Source organism: Eumetopias jubatus, unplaced genomic scaffold (genome assembly GCF_037043125.1).
Source record: "Eumetopias jubatus isolate StellerSeaLion01/CBP00866 unplaced genomic scaffold, mEumJub1_p1.0 scaffold_3, whole genome shotgun sequence".
Classification (NCBI taxonomy): Eukaryota; Metazoa; Chordata; class Mammalia; order Carnivora; family Otariidae; genus Eumetopias; species Eumetopias jubatus.
In genome coordinates, this window is record NW_028274809.1 from 93,586,110 (window position 1) to 93,609,682 (window position 23,573).

At 36.0% G+C, this 23,573-nt stretch overlaps 1 protein-coding gene and 1 pseudogene across 3 annotated transcripts in view; one reads left to right on the forward strand and one right to left on the reverse strand.

Moving 5' to 3' along the window:
* ZRANB3 (zinc finger RANBP2-type containing 3) overlaps positions 1 to 23,573 on the forward strand; it is a 295,703-nt gene that overhangs the window by 13,572 nt on the left and 258,558 nt on the right. For all 3 annotated transcript variants that reach the window (XM_088021735.1, XM_028101349.2, XM_028101348.2), the window contains one exon: positions 13,440 to 13,610. In XM_088021735.1, the coding sequence (XP_087877861.1) occupies positions 13,447 to 13,610 (164 nt within the window). In that variant the 5' untranslated portion in view covers positions 13,440 to 13,446. The remainder of the gene's footprint in view (positions 1 to 13,439; positions 13,611 to 23,573) is intronic.
* LOC114207318 (non-histone chromosomal protein HMG-17 pseudogene) lies at positions 11,659 to 11,937 on the reverse strand (annotated as a pseudogene).

Here is a 23,573-nt window from a genome sequence, read left to right on the forward strand (position 1 = left end):
TTTTTTTTTCTATTTTATTTTTTGGACTAGTTTGAGGAGAACAGGTATTCATTCTTCTTTAAATATTTGGTAAAATTTGCCTGTGAAGCAATCTGGTGTTGGCCTTTTGTTTGTTGGGAGCTTTTTGATTACCAGTTTAATTTTCTTACCATTAATTATCTGTTCAGATTTTCTATGTCTTCCTGATTCAGATTTGGGACATTGTGTATCTAGGAATTTATCTGTTTCTTCTACATTGTCCACTTGTTGGCATAATTTTTTATAGTATTGTCTTACAATTCTTTGTAATTTTGTGGTGTTTAATGTTACTTCTCCTCTTTCATTTCTAATTTTTTTTTCTCCTGTTTGATTTTGTTTTTTGATAAGTCTGGCTAAAGGTTTTTCAATTTTGTTTATCTTTTCTAAGAACCAGTTCTTAGTTTTATTGATCTTTTCTATTTTTTTGTTAAGATTTTAGTCTCTGTTTCATTTATTTCTATTCTGATCTTTATTAATTCCTTTCTCCTACTAACTGTGGGCTTTCTTAGGTCTTATTCTAGTTCCTTTAGTTGTAAGTTTAGATTGTTTCTTTGAGATTTATATTGTTTCTTGAGGTAGACCTGTATCACTAAATATTTTCCTCTTAGAACTGTTTTTTCTGTGTCCCAAAAACTTTGGACCATTGTGTTTTCATTTTCATTTGTCTCCATGTATTTTTTAATTTCTTCTTTGGTTTCTTTGGTGACCTATTGGCATATCTTAGCTTCCACCTATTTGTGTTTTTTCCAGTTTTTTCGTGTGATTAATTTCTAGGTTCATACTGTTGTGGTAAAAAAAGATGCATGGTATGATTTCAGTCTTCTTCAATTTATTGAGACTTGTTTTGTGGCCTAAGATGTGATCTGTCCTGGAGAATGTTCCCTGTGCACTTGAAAAGAATATGTATTTTGCTGTTTGGGGATCAGATGTTCTTTATGTATCTGTTAAGTCCTTCTGGTCTAATTCAAAGGTGGTGTTTCCTTATTGGTTTTCTGCTTGGAGGAACTATCCATTGATGTAACTGAGGTGTTAAAGTATCCTACTATTACTGTATTACTGTCAATTTCTCCCTTTATCTGTATTAACTCTTGTGTTAATGTGTTTTGGTGCTCCATCATTGGGTGCATAGATGTTTACAATTGTTATATCCCCTTTTGAATTGTCCCCTTTATCATTATGTAGTGTCCTTTTTTGTCTCTTGTTATATTCTTAGTTTTAAAGTCTGTTTTGTCTGATAGAAGTATTGCTACCTTGCTTTTTTCTCACTTTATTTGCATGGACTATCTTTTTCCTTCCTTTAACTTTCATTTTCTATGTGTTTTTAGGTCTGAAGGGAGTCTTTCTCTTTTTTTTTCAAAGATTTATTCATTTGACAGAGAGAGCACAAGCAGTGGGAGCGGGGAAGGGAGAAGTAGGCTCCCTGCTAAGCAGGGAGCCTAATGTGGGGCTTGATCCCTGGATTCTGGGATCATGACCTGAGTTGAAGGCAGACACTTAACGGACTGAGCCATCCAGGCACCCCTCTGAAGGGAGTCTCTTGTAGGCAGTGTATAGATGGCTCTCTCTCTCTCTCTTTTTTTTAAATTTTCTGCCCCCCTTTGTCTTTTGATTATATCATTTAATCTATTTACGTCTAAAGTAATTATTACTAGGCATGTGTCTATTGCTGTTTTGTTAATTGTTTTTAGTTGTTTTTGTAGGTCTTCTCTATCCTTTTTTCTTCTTTTGCTCTCTTTCCTAGTGATTGATTATTTTCTGTAGTGTTATGCTTGGCTTTCTTTCTCTTTAATTTTTGTGTATTTATTATAGGCATTGTGTTTGTGGTTACCATGAGGTTCAGATGTAGTATTCTAAATATATAGCAGTCTATATTAACTTGATGGTCACTTAAGCTTGAATACATTGATGTCACAACGCTGAGGTCATGACCTGAGCCAAAATCAAGAGTTGGATGCTTAACAGACTGAGCCACCCAAGTGCCCCTTATTTTTCATATTTTTATTTGTAATTTTCTTCTAATTATGAACTTTCCTTTTCCACTTAAATAATTCCCTTTAAGATTTCTTTTAAGGATGCTTTAGTGGTGATATACTCCTAGCTTTTGTTTATCTGGCAGTTCTATCTCTACTTCAATTCTGAATGATAATCCTCCTGGATAGACTATTTTTGGTTGTAGGTTTTTTTCCTTTGAGCATTCTGAATATATCATGCCACTCATTTCTGGTCTGTAAAGGTTTTGCTGAGAAATCACCTAACGGCCTTAGAGTGTTTCCCCTGTGTGTAACTTACTTATTGCTGATTTTAAAATTCTGTCTTTATCTTAAACCTTTGACATTTTAATTATTATATGTCATAGTGTGCACCGTCTTGGGCTATCTTTTTTGGAACTCTCTATGCTTACTGAATCTGAATGTCTGTTCCTTCCCAGGTTAGGGAAGTTTATGTCTATTATTTTTTCAATCAAGTTCTCTACCTTTTCCTTTCTTCTTCTTCTGGGACCCCTATAATGTGATTGTTTATTTGGTCTTGTCTAAGAGAACCTTTACCTTATCCTCATTTTTAAAATTATTGTGCTTTGAATTTGTTTTTTGCTGTTCATCTCAGGTATTTTCCAAACCCTGTCTTCCAGATCACTGATCTGTTCTTCTGCATCCTCTAATGTTTTGTTGATTCCCTCTAGTGTAATTTTTATTTCACTTATTATATTCCTCAATTCTGATTGTTTTTTTTTTTTATATTTTCTCTTTGTCAAAATTATTAATTTTTTCCACTTTTCCATGTGGTAAGCATTTTTATGGTCATTACTTTAAACTTTTATCAAGCATATTGCTTTTGTTTTGTTTCATTTGGAGCATATTCCTCTGTCTCCTCGTTTTGCTTGACTTTCTGTATTTGTTTCTAATGATTAGGTGGAACAGTTGATTCTGTAATTGTCCCCTGTGAAGACTGTGTGTGCCTGGTGACTTTGGCTGGCCAGCTGGAGCTGTGTTTGGAGTGCACTGGGGCTCTTGGGACAGTCTGTACTTGTGCTGACCTGATATGATGGCCTGAGCTGAAGTGGGCATACGTTGGGGTGGTTTCAGGGCTCTTTGTGCAGGGGGCACCCTGGCAGGACAGCTAATGTTGAAATGCATGCTATCCGGAGTGTCCTGGGACTGTGCAGAGGGTGCCTTGGTAGGACAGCTAAAGCTGAAGTGGGTGCGGGCCAGTACTGTCCCTGGGTTCTCTGCACAAAGGGCACTCTGGCAGTGTAGCTGAAGTTGAAGTGTCCCAGGGTTTGCTGCATAGAGGGTGCCCTGGTGGGGCAGCTGGAGCTGAGGCAGGGTGCAGGCCAGGGTGTCCCTTGTGCTACATGCAGGGGCACCTTGGTTGGATAGCTATAGCTGAAGTATGCATGGGCTGGGGCATTTCCTAGGGCTCTCCATGTAGCTGGTGCCCTGGAGTTGAACCTGAAGTGGGTGCAAGCCAGGATGTCCTGGGATGCGTAGCACAGGGGATTCCCTGGTGGGGTGACTGGAGCTGAGACCGGTAGAAGCTAGAATGTTCTGCTGTGCTCATGCAGGGGGTTGCCCTGGCAAGGTGGCTGGAAACTTTGTGGGGTTGGGACAGTGATGTCCTGCTGCATTCCATTTAGGTGGTGCCCTTGGCAGGTAGCTAAAACTGATGTGGACATGGGCTGGGGATTTCTGGAACGCTCTGTGGGGGGGTGCCTTGCATGGGTGGCTGGAGCCTAAGCAGGGGTGATCCGGGAGGTCCTGGAGCACTCTGTACCAGGGCTGCCTTAGCAAGCTTTCTGGAGCTGGAGCCAGAGTGGTGTGGGCCTGGGGTGTTCTGGGGTGCTTCCATCCTATATCACCTTGGCAGTATGGCTGGAATTGTAAGCAAGTGCTGACCAGGAGTGTCCTTGTGTGTGCTGCTCTGGGGCTGTTTTCGTGGGATGGCTGGGCCTGGTGTGGGCTAGGGACCCATGGCTCACTGAGCGAATAAGCTACATAGGGCTCCCAGACCCTGCTCCTGTTTGCTATCATTCTATATCCACTATCAAAGTGGATATAGAATGTAAACTGTGATGCTCTCTAGCTCCTCCATCCTGGAGAGAATTCCAGCAGCTCCCTTGCTGTTTGATGGAGATCTATGGCTGGATATTTTACAAACTAGCTTCTCTTTGAAACCCTGACATTTTCTTCTGTGCCCAGGGCATCCGGGGCTGCTATGGGCCAGGGACCCTGTGGTCACTAATGTGGTAGGCTGGGTATTAACACCTGGACCCTGCTGCCGTCTGTACTCTCAAGGTGGAAGATGTGCGTAAATGTGGGGTTTGCCAGCCTCTCATACTTGGAGAGAGTTCCAGCAGCTCCACCATTCAGCGGGGTTCTAGAGCTAGTTCCTTTATATTGTAGTTGCCCTTTTAAACTGTCGCTTTTTTTTTTTTTTCTGTGCCCCAGGGTAGAAGAATCTGCTCTGTGTCTTTCAGTCTTATCCCTTACACTGCAGATTGCAGCATCAGAGGTGGGATTTCCTTTGTTACCATGTCTTCATCCCTCTTGCCTTTCTCTATGTGGTCTATCTTTTGTTATATAGAAGTTGTTCACTCACCCCTCAGTTCTTCAGGAGGAGTTGTTCTGTAGTAAATAGGTATAGAATTGGTGTGTCCATGGAGGAGATGAGTTCAGGATCTTCTTACATTGCTGTCTTGGACTGGAACCAAATTTTAATTTTTTTTCCTCTTCTTTCTTTGTCCTTTTCCTTTTGTCTTATTCAACTGAGGTGATTCCACTATTAAATAAAATTGGCAATAACAGGCATATTTGTGTTTTTTATGACCTTGCAGGGAAAGCTTTCAACATTTTACCTTAAGTATGATGTTTGCTGAAGGTTTTTGGTAAAAACTTGTATCATATTAAGGAAGTTCTCTTCTGTTTTTCCTATGTCGGGTAGCTTTTGTTGTAAATGAATTTCAAATTTTATCAAATGCTTGTTTCGCCACTGTTGAGATGACTGTACAACTTCTTTATTTTGTTATTTTTGAGAATTACATTGATTGAACTTTTTTCACAGTGCATTTTTTAACAGCTTAATTGAGATGTAACGCACATACCGTAAAATTCACTTTGTAATTCTGTGAGTTTTGTTATATTCATAGAGTTTTGGAACCATCATCACAATCTAATTTTAGAACATTTTCATCACTTTAAAAAAAACCCGGTACTCATTATCAATTGCTCTCTGTTCTCTGCCATCCTGCTCTTCCCACCCCCTGTCCCGAGTCTAACCCTAGGCAGCTACTCATTTACTTTATGTCTGTATGAATTTGCCTAATCTGGACCTTTCATATAAATGGAATTACACAATATGTGGTTCATTGTGACTGGCTTTTGTCACTTAGTGTAATGTTTTCAGTGTTCATCCATGTTATAGCATATATCAGTGTTTCATTGCATTTTATTGTCAAATAATACTCCATTGTTATGGATACACTGTATTTTCTTTACCAGTTCATCAGGTGATGGACATTTTGTTTGTTTCCCATTTTTACTTTTATGAATAATACTGCTGTGAAAATTTGTATGCAAGCTTTTGTGTGCATGTGTTTTTGTTTCTTTTGGGTGTATACCTAGAGGTAGAATTTCCAGGTCTTATGGTAAGTAATTATGTTTAACTTTTTGATGAACTGCCAGACCGTTTTCTACAGTGCTACATTTTTATACATTTCCACAAGGTGTTTGAAGGTTCTAATTTCTCTACACTTTTGTCAACACTTGTTACTATCTATCATTTTTCTTTTAGCCATCCTACTGAGTGTGAAGCGTCTTATTTTCGTTTTGATTTGCAGTTTCCTTACTACTAATGGTGTTGAACATCCTTTTGTGTGCTTATTGGCCATGTGTATACCTTCTTTAGAGAAATGTGTATTCAGATCTTTTGCCCATTTTTAAATTGGATTTTTTTTATTATTCAGTTGTAATTCTTCTTTATTTTTGTCAGACATAATGTACAAATATTGTCTCCCCTTCTTTGAGCTGTCTTCATTCTCTTGATTTGTAGCTGTAAAGTTTTTAATTTTGGTGAAGTCCAGTTTATCTATTTTGTTGTTGCTTTTAGTTTTGGCTTTGTAGCTAAGAAACCATCGCATAACCCAAGGTCATGAAGATTTATTCTTTTACTTTCTTTTAAGAGTTTTTCCATTTTGCCTACTACATTTTAGTCTTTGATCCATTTTGAGTTAATTTTTATGTATGGTGTTAGTTAGGGGTCCAAGTTCATTCTTTTGTATCAGGATATCTAGTTGCTCTAGTGCTATTTCTTGGAAAGACTGTTCTTTTCCTGTTGAATTGTTTTGGCACCCCTGTGAAAAATGAACTAACCGTAAATGTAAGAGTTTATTTCTGGACTCTAAAATCTATTCCATTGATCTATCATCATGCTAGTACTACACTGTCTCAGGTAGCTTTGTGCTAAGTTTCACAACCAGGAAGTATAAGTCCAAGTTTGTTCATTTTCAAGATTATTTTGGGTTTGATTGAGTTTTGAAAGTTTAACTAGGCTTGTGTTCCTAAAATAAGCCCATTTTATTTTATTTTATTTTCCCTAAAATAAGCCCATTTTACATGTCTTGATATTTTAGGCTTTTAATTTATTGCTGTCTTTGGTTTGCTAATATTTTGTTTACCCATGAATATGAGAAAATGGCTTGTGTGTGTGTATGTGTGCTCACATGTGTATGTTTGTATTGTGATTGTCAAATCAGTGTGTTTCTCCCAACCGGATGGGGGCCCTCAAATGTGGGGTGATGACGATTGGGTGGGGGCTTTTGGTATGGGTGGTGAAAGAATTCACCTGAGGCAGGACAAAGGAGATAAAAGTTTATTAAATACACCACAAGGGAGCAAGGGGCAGGACAGCAGAGGAGAGACTGCGATGAGGCAGTGGTTGAGGGCTGTTTTTAAAGGGGGAAGGTGAGGAGGTATTGGGATATATGGAATTTTCCCTTTTTTGGTAAATGTATTAGTACTCCATTGGTCAGTTAGGGCTGATGGATATTTTGAGGTGGGTTTCCTGATGGGCCTGTCTGTATTCAGCTAGGTGGTCCCTGTGGGCTCTTTTGCCTTGCTCTACATTCCATTGCTCAAGCCTGTTGTCTAAAAGCAGCCTCTACTGGACACCTGGGTGGCTCAGTCAGTTAAATGTCTGCCTTTGGCGCAGGTCATGATCCCAGGATTCTGGGATCGAGTCCCGCATCAGGCTCCTTGCTCATCAGGGAAACTGCTTCTCTCTCTGCCTGCTGCTTCCCCTGCTTGTGCTCTCTCTCTGACAAATAAATAAAATCTTAAAAAAAAAAATAAAAGCAGCTTCTACAATCAAGTTTAGGCTGGCTTCATAGATTGAGCTTGAAAGGAATACATCTGTCATTCACTAAATGGCTCAAGTTTGTATATTGGGTTCTTCAAATCTTCCATATCCTTTTTATATTTTTAATCTGCTTATATAATCAATTACTGAAAGAAATATATCAAAATCTTCCACTGTAATTATAGATTTAGCTATTCTCCTTTCTCAGATTTTCCTTTTGTTTTTGTGTATTTGCATTACATTTTTTATATATTTTAAGGCAATGTTTATGTTTTTAGTAAGCTAAACCTTTTGTCATTATAAAATACCCTTTATTTCTTTTTTTTTTTAAGATTTTATTTATTTATTTGAGAGAGAGAGAATGAGAGATAGAGAGCACGAGAGGGAGGAAGGTCAGAGGGAGAAGCAGACTCCCTGCCGAGCAGGAAGCCCGATGTGGGACTCGATCCCAGGACTCCAGGATCATGACCTGAGTCGAAGGCAGTCGCTTAACCGACTGAGCCACCCAGGCGCCCAAAATACCCTTTATTTCTAATAATGCCCTTTAGCCAATATTTGTTGCCTTATGTTAATAAAACTATACCAGCTCTATTTTGGTATGTATGTCTTTTTTCATTCTTTTCCATTCAGTGTTTAAGATGTGTCTTTTTAAAGCAGCATATACTGATTTTTAAATCCAGTATGATAATCTTTTTCTTTTAATTGGCATTTTACTTCATTTCTATTTAATGTGTCTTCTAGTCACTGATTCTTTTTGTCTATATCTATATCTACTGCTTATTTTATCCAACAAATTCTTTTTTTAAATTAAATTAAAATTTTTAAAGATTTTTTATTTATTCATTTGATAGAGACATAGCAAGAGAGGGAACACAAGCAGGGGGAGTAAGAGAGGGAGAAGCAGGCTTCCTGTGGAGCAGGGAGCCTGATGTGGGGCTCGATCCCAGGACCCTGGGATCATGACCTGAGCTGAAGGCAGATGCTTAACGATTGAGCCACCCAGGTGCCCTATAAATTAAATTTTATTTTTGAGTAATCTCTACACCCAGCGTGGGTCTTGAAATTACAACCCTCAGACCAAGAATTGCATGCTCTACTGACTGAGCCAGCCACACATCCCTCATTGAACAAATTCTTAATTAAAAAAATAAAAATAACAAAATCATCTCCTCAAAGTCCATAGTTTGTCTGAGCAGCCATTTGGTTTTTATTTCCAAATAAATTTATTAGTACTGTATTTCAACAATAGCTGATTCTCCTCAACAGAATTCTAATATTTATTTAGGAATGTATCAGTAAATTCCATTTGAATTTATCTTGTTTCCAATTGATTATAAAAATGCCATCTTGATCTTAAATAAAATATTGAAAATGAAAACTTCCCTTTATTCACTTCTCAAGTGTTGTTTATCAAGAGAATTGCTTAGAAAATGAGTTCTGCTAGATTTTGCTTTCACTAAACTTCCCTAGCCAATGATTTTAATTTTGATAATTTTAATAACATGGTATTAAAAGGTAAATATTGCTTGTTCCATCTTACCAGCTCCCCCAACCTTACTAAAAAATAAAGTATGTATACAATGAATAAAACTTTTTCCTAAATTTCTGAACTAAATTCTCTATACTTTTCATGATTAGATGGACATACACACTTATTATCAGTATTAGTTTCTTGATAAGTTAGAAGGTGAAGCCCAAGTCTTCCTTTATTAACACAATATTGGTTACACCTGACCTTTTGCAGCAGATGAACCTATATGACTGACCTAAATGAGGTATTTTTTATTATAATATAATTTTTAGACTTTTTATAGTATAAGTGGGAAAGAGTATTTTAAAATTATTTTATTTTGAACATTAACTGAAATATCCCTGTGTTATTAATTAATCATACCACTACTTATTTTTAAGTTCTTTATGTATCCAGATACCTATTTGAATCATCAGTGAAGCAGACATACCACAATTTTAGTTCAATTGAAAGTTTTCTAAACATTTTTATACTATTGTAGACTTTTTTAATCTTCATCTATATTTTTTCTCTTATTTGTGACTCTCTTAAAACAATTTTTTTATTAAGATGGCTTTAGTTTCATTGTTTATTTTTACAAATGTAGTGACTGATTCAGTCTTATTAAAATAAATCAGATAAGTTGCAGTATGACCTCATTTTAGCAGGTATTTTTTTCCTGGTGTTCATTAAAAATTTTTGCAATGTAAAGAAAGCAAAGATAATAGACAGTAAAATGGTTTTTGTATTTTTTTTTCTGAGCTTCTTGCCAGTGTTCCACCCTAAACTAATGGTATGAGGTACTCCTTAAAACGTTAACCCTCAAAATTGCTTCTGAAACCCTATTAGTTTTGGAAAGCGAACATGGCACTTTCTACTGCTGCTACCCTTGCCAGAATGGGTTTCACTTACTCACTGCTTCTTTGAGTTTTGACTTTCTGGATTAAAGTCTGGAATGGGCATATCTAATTAGCAAATCCAATTTCTGTAAGGCAGGCTGAGAAAGCAAGAATTTGCTATTTCCAGCTTTTCTATTGGGACATGGTATCTGACTCCTACTCAGATTTGTAATATGAGGAAATTCCTAAACATAGCAGGGGTCCCAGATGTTGGGTGACCTCAAAGAATAATGTAGATAGACTATCTATGTCAACTCCCAAATACATGTATCCAGCCTTGTTCTCTCCCTAGGGTTCCAGACTCACGTATTTCCAAATCTATTAGACATTTCCACTTCATAATTTACAGCCGTCTCAAAATTTATATATTTCTAAAAGATGTATTGATTTTTTTCTCCCCAATCCGTTTCTTCCTTAGTCTTTACTATCTCAATAAATTTGCATCCATTCCATCACTCTAAATGTACATCTTGAGTTCACATGTCCCTCATTCTCCACATGTCCTCCATCAGCAAGTTCCGTTTGCTTTACTTCTGATTCATTTTCTGAATCTCTCTGGTTCTACTGCCAAAGATGATTCTTGCCTTGTCTGTTTCAGCCTGGTAATAAATTTCTTGCTTTAATGCTTTACGGCTTTTTGAACCATTCTCTGTTATTTACTCAGTGTTTTGGTGGTGGTGGTTGAGAAGGGAGGCCCACTCACTGGTGTTGAGGAGGACCTTATCAGACAGGTTTGAGTCTGTCATAAGTCATAGCTAAATCCAGTAGCCTTCAGATGCAGTGGGGCCTTTATGGACTGGCCAAATCCTCTAGGGACATTTATTCCCTATCTTTCTATTAATAGCTTTGTCCTCTACTGGTAGTTTTAAAAAATATGAGATTGTGTCCCTCTCCTGCTCAAAACTCTCCAGTAAGTGCTGTCTAATACAGCTTTCAGTGAAGATTGAAATGGTATATATCTTCACTGTTCAATATGATAGCCACTAGCCACAAGTGGCCACTGAGCACTTAAAACATGGCTGATGCAACTGAGGAACTGAAGTTTGAATTTTATTTATTTTTATTACTTTTTTCCAAGCCAAACTGTATCCAGCTTTATTAACGATACTTTCCATAAACAATCATGGTATTTCAGGCAGCACATGGGAAGATAGTCATTAACAATGTTCCATAACTATTATACTCCCTTCTTCCATGGATTACCAAAATCAGAAAGCCACTATAAAACCCAGTGGAGTCTTCATCTGATCCCCTGAACAGGGAAAGAGTGAGGGTTGACATTTCACATTTAGCATGTTGTTCAACAACCTTTTCACAAGCAGACACTGACTTTCAGGAAATGAAATGAAGATAGCATAATTGGCAATCTGAAGATCCACAAGCTAAAAAAGGAGGTCTTTTGAGGGATGCCCTCTCCATGGTGACACTGTAAAGTCCAGATTGCCTGACATATACTGGGAACCATGTCTTGGGGTAAAGTTCCAACAGATCTCTGGGTTTAAGGGAGTTAAGTCTAAGTTGAAGGCAGACAGGGAGAAGAGGACAAAAAAAAAAAAAAGAATTTTAGTTTTTCCACACCACAAGGCATTTGTGCCAAGGTGGCTAATGTGTTGCAACATCAAGGAATCCCTCCTCCTGGGAGCCAAAAGGAAGATTCTCAAAACTACAAGGGAATGGTGTTTTTCCATTTGTATCAGTCTAGCTTCAGAGATACTGTTAGTGATATATGCCCTTCGGCCCAAATAACAATGAAATATTCTGTGTGCTAACAACATAGCTTAAAAGAAAAAAGTAAAACAAAATTCTGCATTTTTATAAAACTTGATAGAAAATAGTATTTCAAACTGTACAGTCACAAGAAGTACACAGCTATCAAAAATGCACACACTTCACTTGGCATCTCCAGCACCTTCAGCTTTCTGTGCCTGGTCTGTTTTGGCATCTCTGTTTTTTGCAGGGTTATTCTCAATCTTTGCCAACGTCAGTTTCCCGCTTTTTCCCATGTACCTTCTCTTCCTTCTTTGCAGGGGCCTTTCTAGGCTTGGGCTCTGGCTTTAGAGGAGCAGGTTTAGCAGATAACTTTGCAGATCTTCTCTATGGCTCCTTCTTCACCTTAGCTTTATCTCCTTTAGCATCCACTTCAGCCTTCCTCTTGGGCATGGGGGTGACGGTGGCACTGGACGCGGAGATATAGCGGCATGGGCTTTGGCCGCCCGGAGGTCATTCGTGTCTCTTCTTCACACCATGCCTGGAGTTTTAATTTTTAATTTAAATAGCCACTTCTGGTTAATAGTGTTTTGGATGGCAGAGCTGGATTGGCTCCCCTTCATTCTTAAAATAGAATCCAAAGCCCTTATCAGGGCCTTCTATGATTTTACTCTTGCTTATCTCAATAGCTTCATCTCATACTATTCTCTCCCTTGGTTCAGCCACATTGGCCTCCTTTCTGTTCCTAAAGATCACTCAGCCCTTTCTCAGCTTGGAGCCTTTCCGCTGATGCTGTCTGCCTGGAGTGCTCTTCTCTCAGTTTTGAACTTGGTTGATTCTTTCACACCCTTCAGTCTATGGACTAAGCATCACCTAGGAGAGTCCTTACCTGGTCAGCCTACCTAAATTGGTCATTACGATCTTAAGTTCCTTCATAATATTTACACTATACTGTAATTAATCATTTATTTATTTATTTTTAGTCTCCCCCTTAAGAATATAAGCTCTGTGAGGGTATGGTCCTTGCTTCTCTAGATCCTGGCATGTAATATCTATTTATTAACAAATATGCACTGAATTCCTGAGATTCTTAGACATTGGATACAGAGGTTGATTACTTTTTTGGGGGTGGGGTAAAATTTTATAAGTCTGCAAGGAATTGAGAAAACAAATTTGTTTTAAAGATGAAGTGAGATTACATATAAACAGATGAAAAGGTACAATCTAAATACAAAGTATTATTAAAGAAGTTTTATAGTTTAGTGATTTAATAGGACTTTTTCTTGCAGAGCTCTGAGAATTTACAGATATATGAAATTTTCATATAGAAAATTAAAATGACATTTGTGGAAACCCCGTGGTGAGGGAGGTGCCAGTCAGGCAGAGTTTATACTGTATATTCATTTGATTTAAAAGAATTCATTTTAATATTTAAAAATGTGTCTCATTTAATATTGATTTAATTATAAATTTGGAGTTAATATCTTTGTATTTTGTAATTTTTAAAATGCAGTTTTATCCCATTCTTAGAAAATTTGGTGTGATATGAAAATGTACATCTACAAAAGGATTAATTAGAAAAGACTTCCTCTTTCTGTAGCAAATCATTCCTTTTTTAAAAAATTATTTAGTCTTAAAAATCTGGCTGATTTATAAATTTTCAGTAAAACATTATTGCTTAAAACAGGATAATGGTTATGTCATGGTTCAATTTGAAATATAAATGAAATAAAGAATGCTGAGTTTCCGAATTGTGCACTAAGTAATTGCTTTTGGACTTAGTGCTTTGAATTTTCTTAATAGCTCATTTTGGATTGTGATGTAACCAATTTATATCTATGTAGATAGTATATCAAGACTAATAGAACTTTATTATTATTTATGTTTAATTCTCTAATACACTCAGTAATAACTATTTCCCTACCCTTCCTCTTTTGTGATTTCTTTTTTTTTAGGATCAGGATGCCTAAAGTTCATAAGATAAAAAAGTCTCTTACACCTCAGATTTCTTGTTTGACAAATGAAGATTCTTATAAACAGTTGGATTTTTTGCCTGACAAACTAAGAGCAAAGCTGCTTCCTTTCCAGAAAGATGGTATTGCTTTTGCCCTCAGAAGAGATGGCAGGTAAAGTACTTTTTTCAAGGCATGCTAAAAATACTGAATTTTGGAGTGTGTATATATATAAAAAAGAAAGCAACAAAAGTTTGTGCAAACCATTTTTTGTGTGTGTGTACAAAGTCTTCCTATTAATTTTTTTTACTGTATCTTGAAATAATAATTTTAGGATATACCTCATTTTGCCTTCTTGAATTATATTTTAGTTGACAATACAGCTCTACATTAATAGCCATTTTTTTCCTAGCATGTGGAAGGTTGTATCCTATTATGTCTTTCATGGTTGCCATTAAAAAGTGTGCTCTTGCGACTCAAAAACTTACTTTACAGGTGACTTACTGATTAGAAAGAGAAAAATTACAAAATGTTCATTTAGTATAACCAATAGTGGGGCACCTATAGGCATAATGTGCTGCACAGGAGTTATACAACATTTCTTTCTGGAAATACTTGTCCTGTTGATAATGGGGAAACAGTCAAACCAGTTCAGAATGTGGGATATTTTTTTAGGACAATTGACCTGAACTCTTCAAATGATACAGTGTCATGAAAAACCAAGGGAAGTGATGAGAATGTCCTAAATTGAGAGATATAAAAGTTAAAACATCTGAAAGTAATACATAAATCTTGATTAGATCCTGGATAAGTAAAAAAAAAAAAGCTTTAGAGGACATATTAGGATAACTAGGAAAATTTCATCTGTGCTCTTTTAGAGTGGTGTTATTGAATTAATGTCAGTTATCATGGGTGAGGTAATGATGTTGTAGTTGAATGTTCTTTTTCTTGGAAAATGCATGATAAAGAATTTGGGATGAAGAATTGTGATAGCAGCCTACTTTCTATATTTTCCCAAAAGGAAAGGACATATGTATGTTTAGATAAACTTTGAGTCAGTCAGTCACAATGTTAGCACTGAAGCTGGTGAGTGGTATAAGGGTGCTGGCTATAGTATTCTCTTTGGATTTTCTGTCAGTTTGAACATTTAAAAAAAAAGTGATCAGTTTGATTTTCATTCTTTTGTAGGTCATCTGTGTTTTCTGATTGGATCCAGTCTTTTTCTGATTTTAAGATTTTCTCTTGGTCTTTGGAGTTCTGCAGTATCACAATAATTTATTCAGTGTGGTTTTCTTTTTGTTTATTCTCCTTGAGATTATTGTGCATTTTTTTAATCTGGAATTTATGTCATGTTGATTCTGGAAAATTCTCAGCTCTTCTCTATTTTTAAAAATTATTTTTAAAGATTTTATTTATTTGAGAGCAAGAGCATGAGCGGTGGTAGGGGACAGAAGGGTCAGAGGGAGAAGCAGACACCCCCGCTGAGCAGGGAGCCCGATGCGGGACTCGATCCTGAGACTTCAGGATCACGACCTGCGCGGAAGGCAGAGCTCAACCGACTGAGCCACCCAGGAGCCCCTATCTCTTTAAATATTGATTGGTACCCATTCTGTTTATTTTTTTCTTCTGCAACGGCAATTAGACTTAAACTTAACCATTTCACTCTATCCTATGCTTCCATTAACGTGTCTTATATTTTCTGTGTCTATCTCTGCTACAATATGGCTACTTTTAAAGATCTCTTTTTAAAAATAAAAGATCATGATTTAATTATTCTAATCCATTTAACTTACCTATCCAGTGTTTAAAGAATTTTTTGAAATGATGTATAAAATATATGGAAAAAAGTATGCAGATTATAAGTGTACAACTTGAAAAATTTTTACAGTATCACCATCACCAAGATCAAGAAATAGTACATTACCCACAACCCAGAAACCTTTCTCTTGCCCCTTCCCAATCACTACTGCCTCCTTCCTGTCCGAAGGTAACTACTTACCCTAACTTCTCAATCCACAGATTACTTTTATATATTTGACTGTATCATTGTAATCATCCATATGTATCTTTTGTGTCTGATTTCTTTTGCTCAACATCATTGTGATATTCTTTCTTGTTATTGCATGTGGTTGTAGTTGGTTCATTCTCATATAAAATTCCACTGTGTAAATATACCGATTTTTTTTATTCATTCACTGTTGATGAATATTTGAATTATTACTAGTTTGGGGCTTTTACAAATAATAATGCTATGAACATTCTTATACAAATCTTTTGGTAAATACATATATACACATATATTTCTGTCATGTGTATACCAAGAAGTATAATTGTTGAGTCATAAGATCTGTATATATTATAAGTAAATAACTTCCTATATCAGTTTGCCAGGGCTGTCATAATGAAATACCACAACTGGGTGACTTAAACAACAGAAATTTATTGTCTCACATTTCTGGAGTCTAGAAATCCAAATTCAAGGTGTAAAAAATAGTTGATTCCCACTTAGGGTTGTGAGGGAAGGATCTGTTCCAGGTCTCTTTTCATGATTTGTAGAACACTGTCTTCTTCCAATGTCTTTTCACATCATCTTCTCTCTATTCATGTCTATTCCCTTTCTTTAAGGATACCAGTCATTATTGGATTAAGGCCCACCTTAATAATCTAATTTTAACTAATTATATCTGCACCGATTCTGTTTCCAAATAAGGTCACATTCTGAGGCACTGGGGGTTAGAACTTTAACATATAGGTTTGGTGGGGACATCATTCAACCAATAACTCAGACAGTTTTCAAAGTGTACCAATTCTTACATCAATAATGCGTAAGAGTCAGTTGTATCACATCTTCACCAACACTTCTTATTGCCTATCTTTAATTTCATTTTAGGTATTCTGGCAAGTATATAGTGATACCCATTTAGGTTTTCATTTGCACTTCTCTGATAACAAATGAAATTTAACACCTTTTCATATGCTTATTAGCCATTCTTTCATCCTTTATTATTGTCTGTTAATATCTTATCCATTTTTCTACCAGGTTGTTTGCCTAATTGTTTTCTAGGAGTGTTTTGTCATATTTATCTTCTGGATACAAATTTTTTGTCAGATATATATGTTGCAAATAAAATTTATCAGGCTACAGTTTTCCTTTTCTCCCTCTTACTGATCTCTTTTGATAAGCAAAGTTCTCAGTTTTAATGTATCTTTTTTTTTTCTTAAAGATTTTATTTATTTATTTGACAGAGACAGAGATAGCGAGAGCAGGAACACAAGCAGGGGGAGTGGGAGAGGGAGAAGCAGGCTCACGGCTGAGCATGAAGCCCAATGCGGGACTCGATCCCAGGACCCTGGGATCATGACCTGAGCCAAAGGCAGACGCTTAACGAAGGCAGCCACCCAGGTGCCCCTCAATAAGTTTTTATAGTTTTCAATATATAATTCTTTCATGTATATCATTATATTTATTCCTACGTGTTTAGTATTTTTGATGTTGCTATAAAATGTCATTTCCTCCCTCTGGCTTTTCTAAGATTTTTTTCCTTGTTTGGTTATTCAAAAGTTTTGCTATGTATGATGTGCCTAGGTTTGCATTTAAAGTTTTTCATCTGTGGGTTGATGTCATTTATTAGTTCTAAGAAAATAATCTCTTGAAATCTCTTCAAATATTATTTTTGCCGCATTCTTTTCTCCTTGGTCTCCCATTATACCTATATTAGACCTTTTCTCTGTGTTCTATATATCTCTTACTATTTTATTTTTTAAAAAATGTCTGTGCTTTATTTGGATATTTGTTGTTTACTTATATTCTTCTTTACTAATCCTAAATTTTGCTATTAATTTATTGGATTCGCTAAAGGAAAAGACCATCACTCAAAATACTTGAAACCAAAACCCATTCATTATGGCTGAAATAAAGAGGCTGAATTTATTACTTGCTAAGCAAGGGAGAAACTGTGCTTCTACAAAGCAAAGAGTTGGTATTGAATCAGAGTTTGGGGAAGTTTGGAGTCTTTAAAAAGCCGAAGTGTTTAAGTATTTGCTCAATGTCACAGTATACTTTAGGGATTAGCTGACTGATGTCAAAGAACAGTTAGTCCTTCCCTATCTTGAAATTGGAGAACAGAAACATTTTATTTTCTGTTTTTGATGTCAGATAGTGTATTTTTAAGTCCTTGAATATCCAGTTCCTGTCTGCTGGTTATGTTGATAGTATCTTGCTTCTTGCCATGTTTTAATTCCATCTCTTCTTTCTATAAACATTTAGAACATATTTATTTTACATATCTGAAGTCCTTTGGAGGCTAATTTTACTTTTGTTCTTGTTATTCATGATGGTTTATTTCCCAATGTATTTGCTAATTTTTTCTAAAATTTTTGTTTTTATAATTAGGTAATCTTAATCTCTGAATCTTGAGAGACTTAAATAATGGGTAAATTTTTTTAGGGAGGATTTGCAAAATTAGGTTCTTGGTTTTTTTACCACAGCGGAGAGGCAGTATAAATACAAAACCCCAAATTCATTTTCAGGTAGGCTTGTGATTATGAATTTTGATAATTAATTATCACCTCATGCTAAACCATAAGTTTCTTTAGTGGCTTTTAAAAAAAATTTAAATATAATTAAATTTAATAAAATGCACAGATGGACAGGTTTTATGTGCATATTTCAGTGAATTCTGATGTTTGTCTACCCATGTGTTTTTTAATACCTCTGTCAATATAGGACACTTCTACCACCCAGAATAGACCTCTTTCTAATCAACCTCATCCTCAAGAATCAGGAAACTAGTGAGCTGACTTTTGTCACCTGAATATGTTTTTTTATGGTTACTTGATGCTCTTTATTTTTTAACTTTTAATTTTGAAATAATTTCAACTTTGATTTAAAAAAGGTACAGAAATAACTTTCATATTACCTTTACCTCGATTCACTAATTTCTAACATTTTAGCACTTTTCCTTTATTATTGTATTATTCTCTCTCCCTCTTCTGTCTTTCTACATGCACACATGCGCGCACACACACACACACACACGTGCACTTGCAAACAAAGTAGTATTTTTTTCAAAGCCATTTGAGATTAGGTTGCATATGTCTTTCTCCTTTAACCTACGGTATTTAAGAATAGTTCGTATTTTAAGAACAAAAATATTCTCTAACATAACCACAGTACAGTCATCAAACTCACGAGATTTAATCTTTAATCTCCATATATGTTGTTTTTCAGACTTTCATGACACTGAATATAGGCCAACGTATTTTATAGAATGTGTCTCAATTTTTTTAAACGTTTTCTCATTATAGGATTTAGATTCTGCAGTCCATTCTGGATTAGTACACAAGGGAGAAAGAAGTTCTATCCTTCTCAAGATATTGCTTTTGAAGTTACACAGAATCTATCAGCCCCTCACTGGTAGTGTTATTTATTTATTTTTTTCCGGAATGGTAGTGTTAATTTTGATTGTTAGTCCAAGTGTTATAACTACCACACTCTCTACCACGTAGTTACTATTTTTCCCTCTCACAATTGTTGCCTATTTAACAAACAACTAACATGAGATGTTCAGACCATGTAAATATGCTTCCCCTTACCTAGTTTTCTCTTTTGGATTTAGCTTCCATACATGTTCTTGCTCAAAATAATTTTTCACCTGATAGTTGTGAAATGATGGTTTATTAATTGGCATTTTACTGTAAGGAAGAGCCCTCCCTTCTATTGCAACAATCTCTCTCTTTTTCTCTTTTTCCCTGTCTGTTTCTACCCATATATCTATCCATCCATTCATCTGTTCTCTTGGATTTCTAGTGGGTTATAATCCCTTACTATACCATAGCTTACTTTAGTCTGTTTTGGAACTTGTTGCAAATGGAATCATGCAGGTGATATGAGTCTCTGACGACTTTTGCTCATCATGTTTTTGAGATTCATATATGGTTTTGATCTCTGAATATAAGGCAATTATTTTGCTCATTCACTTGCTGATGGACATTTGGGTTGATTCTAGTTTGGGAGTCTTATGAATAAAGGTATTAACATTCATGGACAAGTCCTTTTGTGGACATGTTTTCAATTCTATTGCTTTTTCTTTTTTAAGATTTTATTTGTGTGTGTGTGTGAGAGAGAGAGCATGAGTGGAGGGAGAGGCAGAGGGAGAGGGAGAAGCACACTCCCTACTGAGCAGGGAGCCCAATGATGGGCTGGATCCCAGGACCTTGAGATCATAACCTGAGCTGAAATCAAGAGTCTGACACTCAACTGACTGAGCCACCCAGGCGCCCTAGTAATGCACTGATTTTGAGTTTGTATTTTCCTAAAAACTAATAATGTTGGCCTCTTTCAACATATCTTAATGTTTTACATATGTTTTAATTACTGTCTCTTTATTATTGATTTGAAGTTCTTTTATTATGCATAGAAGACCTTTGTCAGATATATGTATTATAATTTCTCCTAGTCTGTAGTTCGCTTTTTTAATTTTCTTTATAGTATTCTTTGATGAACAGAAATTCTTAATACTCTGGTTTTTCTTCAGATGAAATAAATTTTTTGCCTTTTGATGAACTGAAATTTTTAAATTTTTTTTTTTAAAGATTTTATTCATTTGCAAGAGAGAGAGAGAGAAAACAAGCCTGGGGGTGGGAGAGGCAGAAGGGTAGGGAGAAGCAGACTCCCCACTGAGCAGGGAGCCCAACATGGGACTCGATCCCAGGACCCTGAGATCACTATCCGAGCCAAAGGCAGACGCTTAACCAACTGAGCCACCTACGGGCCCCAGAAATTTTTAATTTTCATAAAATCTAATTTATCAAGTTCTTATGTAGTTAATGCTTTTTATGTTGTCACGAAGAGGTCTTTTCCTACACCAGGATCACAATGTCCCTATGTTTTCTATTGGAAGCGTTCTAGTTTTAACTTTTATGTTTTGATATATGATTCATCTCAAATTAATTTTTGTGTATGGGATAAGATAATAGTTCTAGGTTCAGTTTTCTTTCATATTGATATCCAGTTACTCTGGCACCATTTCTAGTGGTGCCAGAGTAAAGTCTCTTCTGTCCCAAAAATTACCTTGACATCCTTCTGAAAAAGCACTTGACCATATGTATATAAATCTGTTTTCAGTTTTTTCCCCCCGTATTTGTCTTTTTAAAAAATTTTTTTTTATTGTCACCCCTTTTCCATTTTTACTTAGGTTGTATCTTTCTAAGGCTCAGGGTTTGTTTAGGAGTCTCATTTTCAACCTCTGCTTTGTGTAGATGTAAGACCTTATTACCATTGCTCTGCTTGGCTGTTAAGTCCTAAGATTCCCTGTTGATGGTGTTTGCAGACACCTTCATTGTGGCCTGTAGTTTTATCACTCACCTATCACTCAGGTTTTGATTTTTCTCTTTTGTTTCTGGCAGCTGTAAATTTTTTTACTTTTCTTCAGAACAGCTCTGCATTTTAAAAGATGGTATTTTATCTAAGTTAGCATTTCTAGGTGTTTGCAAAGGGAAGGATCTGAGACTTTATAAACCACCATAGCACTGGAAGCTGAAATCTTACTGTTAAGTCTTCATTCATTAAAGATTATACTTGCTATCATTGTAAAATACCCTTATTATAGAATTACTTAATTCTTTCCTATTCCAAATTTAATATTATATAATTAATTTCCAAACAACGATTTCTTTCTGACCATATTTTCCTTGCATGCCTTTAACTATCTTTCTATTTTCAACATTTTTGAGACACTTCTTTTAAATGAGTTTTTAAGTTCCAGATTTGTATTTCACTTTGTGATTCAGTTTGTCTTTTCTTTTAAGTAGTCTTAAGCTCACTTTCATTCATTGACATTAGAGCTGTATTTGGTCTTAATTCTGCCATGATAGCATTTGTTATGGTTTCCGTTCCTAAAAATATGTTACTTTATAATCACTATATGATCCATTAAATATATTACTGTAGTGGCATCAAAGTTTTCTTCATGTTTAGTATACACTTTTAGTAGTTTGAAAGGTTTGGAGCTTGAATTCATTAGTAATCTTTGTAACTATAGCTTTGTGTAATATCGCTGATTATTTTATTTTATTAGGCAGTGTTTTCTTATTCCCAATTATGTACAGTGGCATTTGGTGTATTACCTTTTCCTTCCTTTCTGTCCTTCTTTCTCAGCACATCATATTGGTTAAATTATTTTTCTTGATATTCACCTTTGTATCTTTAAAAATACTTACAATTTGTTCCTATGAAATATGTATTATATATTTTTTGCCAACTTTAGATGATCTTTGCCTTTTTCTCCTCTTTGCCTCTTGTTAGGTATGTGATTTCTGTGCATTGTCTGTAACTGTTACATTCTTTTCTGTACCTAGATTATTTAAAGAGCTAAGTACTTTCATTGCTTTCCTCTCGTCCATTTTGTTTTGCACAGTGTTCTTTGGTTGGGGTTATCTTCTCAAAGTTCTTTTAGAAGGGCTAATAGGAAGTCAATTACCCAATTTCTTGCATTTAAAAATGTCTTTTCACTGAGTTTATACTAAATGACAAATTGGCTGAGTAAGAAATTTCTCAGTCCCAGGGCACCTGGGTTGCTCAGTCGGTTAAGCATCTGCCTTCAGCTCAGGTCATAATCTCAGGGTCCTGGGATCGAGCCCCGCATCGGGCTCCTTGCTCAGCAGGGAGCCTGCTTCTCCCTCTCCCTCTGCTCCTCCCCCTGCTCTTCTCTCTCTCTCTGTCAAATAAATAAAATCTTTAAAAAAAAAAATTTCTCAGTCCCAGTTTCTTTTCTGGCTGATGTTATAGTTATTGTTCCACTGTTTGCTGTAGACAAGCCTGAAGGCTGCTTGGCTTTTTCCTCCTTGGAGATGGTTGGTTTTTTGTTTTTGTTTTTTTTAATTTTTTGTCTCACTACTTATTTTGGCAATCCAGTACTAGGGTATTCCTTGTTGTTGACACTTACATGTCTCTTTCCTTGTTGTGCTTTATTATTTTAATCTCTAGTTTTTTATCTTTTTCTTTAAGTTCTGGAAACTGCTCTTGAATTATATTGAGAACAGTTTTCAGTTCTTTTATTTTGGTTTTCTTCTTTGAAGACACCAAATATGCCTATGTTGATTTGTCTTGACCTATCATGCCTATGTAGATTTGTCTTGACCTATCATCTATCATTCTTAATTTATTTTTTCTCTAAAACTCTTTTGGTTTCTTCATTCCCTTTGAAAATTTCCTTTCAATCCTGTCTCATGTGTAATTTCCCCCACCCCCTTTTTATTTTTAGCCGTATCTATTCTCTCCTGCTTCCATTTGGTCTTCATTTCAGTGATGTTTATTTTTCTTTTACTTCTCTGACGTTCAGCTCACATTTAAGTTCTTCATGTTTCTTGTTCTCCATATCTTTCCTGAGTCTTGTACCTCTGCTTTGTGGTTCTTCTATTATAAAGGTGATTGCTTCTTTAAGTTTATTTTTTTAGATTTATTTATTTAAGAGAGAGATAAAGAGAGCACAGGGGAGAGGGGCAGAGGGAGAGAGAGTCTTTTTTTTTTTTTAAAGATTTTATTTATTTATTTGAGAGGGAGAGAATGAGAGACAGAGAGCACAAGAGGGAAGAGGATCAGAGGGAGAGGCAGACTCCCTGCCGAGCAGGGAGCCCGATGCGGGACTCGATCCCGGGACTCCAGGATCATGACCTGAGCCGAAGGCAGTCGCTTAACCAACTGAGCCACCCAGGCGCCCCTGGAGGGAGAGAGAGTCTTAAGCAGATTCCTTGCTGAGTACAGAGCTAGACTTGGGGCTCGATCCCAGGACCCTGGGATCATGACCTGAGCTGAAGGCAGATGCTTAATGACTGAGCCACACAGGTGCCCCTGTGGCAAAATGTTTGACTATGATTTTCATCTGCTTCATAGGTACTTTTTTTTCCTGTGTGTTTTTGCATTTGATTTCCCTTTTTCCCTTTTTTTTATTTTTGTAGAATTGATTTTTTATAGTTACTACTCTGTATTCATTGAGGAACATTTTTTCCTGAGCCTGCTATTTGCAAAAGATCACCTGAGAGAGTGCCAGAATAATGCTCTAATAATGTTCTAGGCTAACACCTATTCTCTCTATGACATTTTTATATGTTTTTTTTTTTCATTTTATTTCCTGAGCT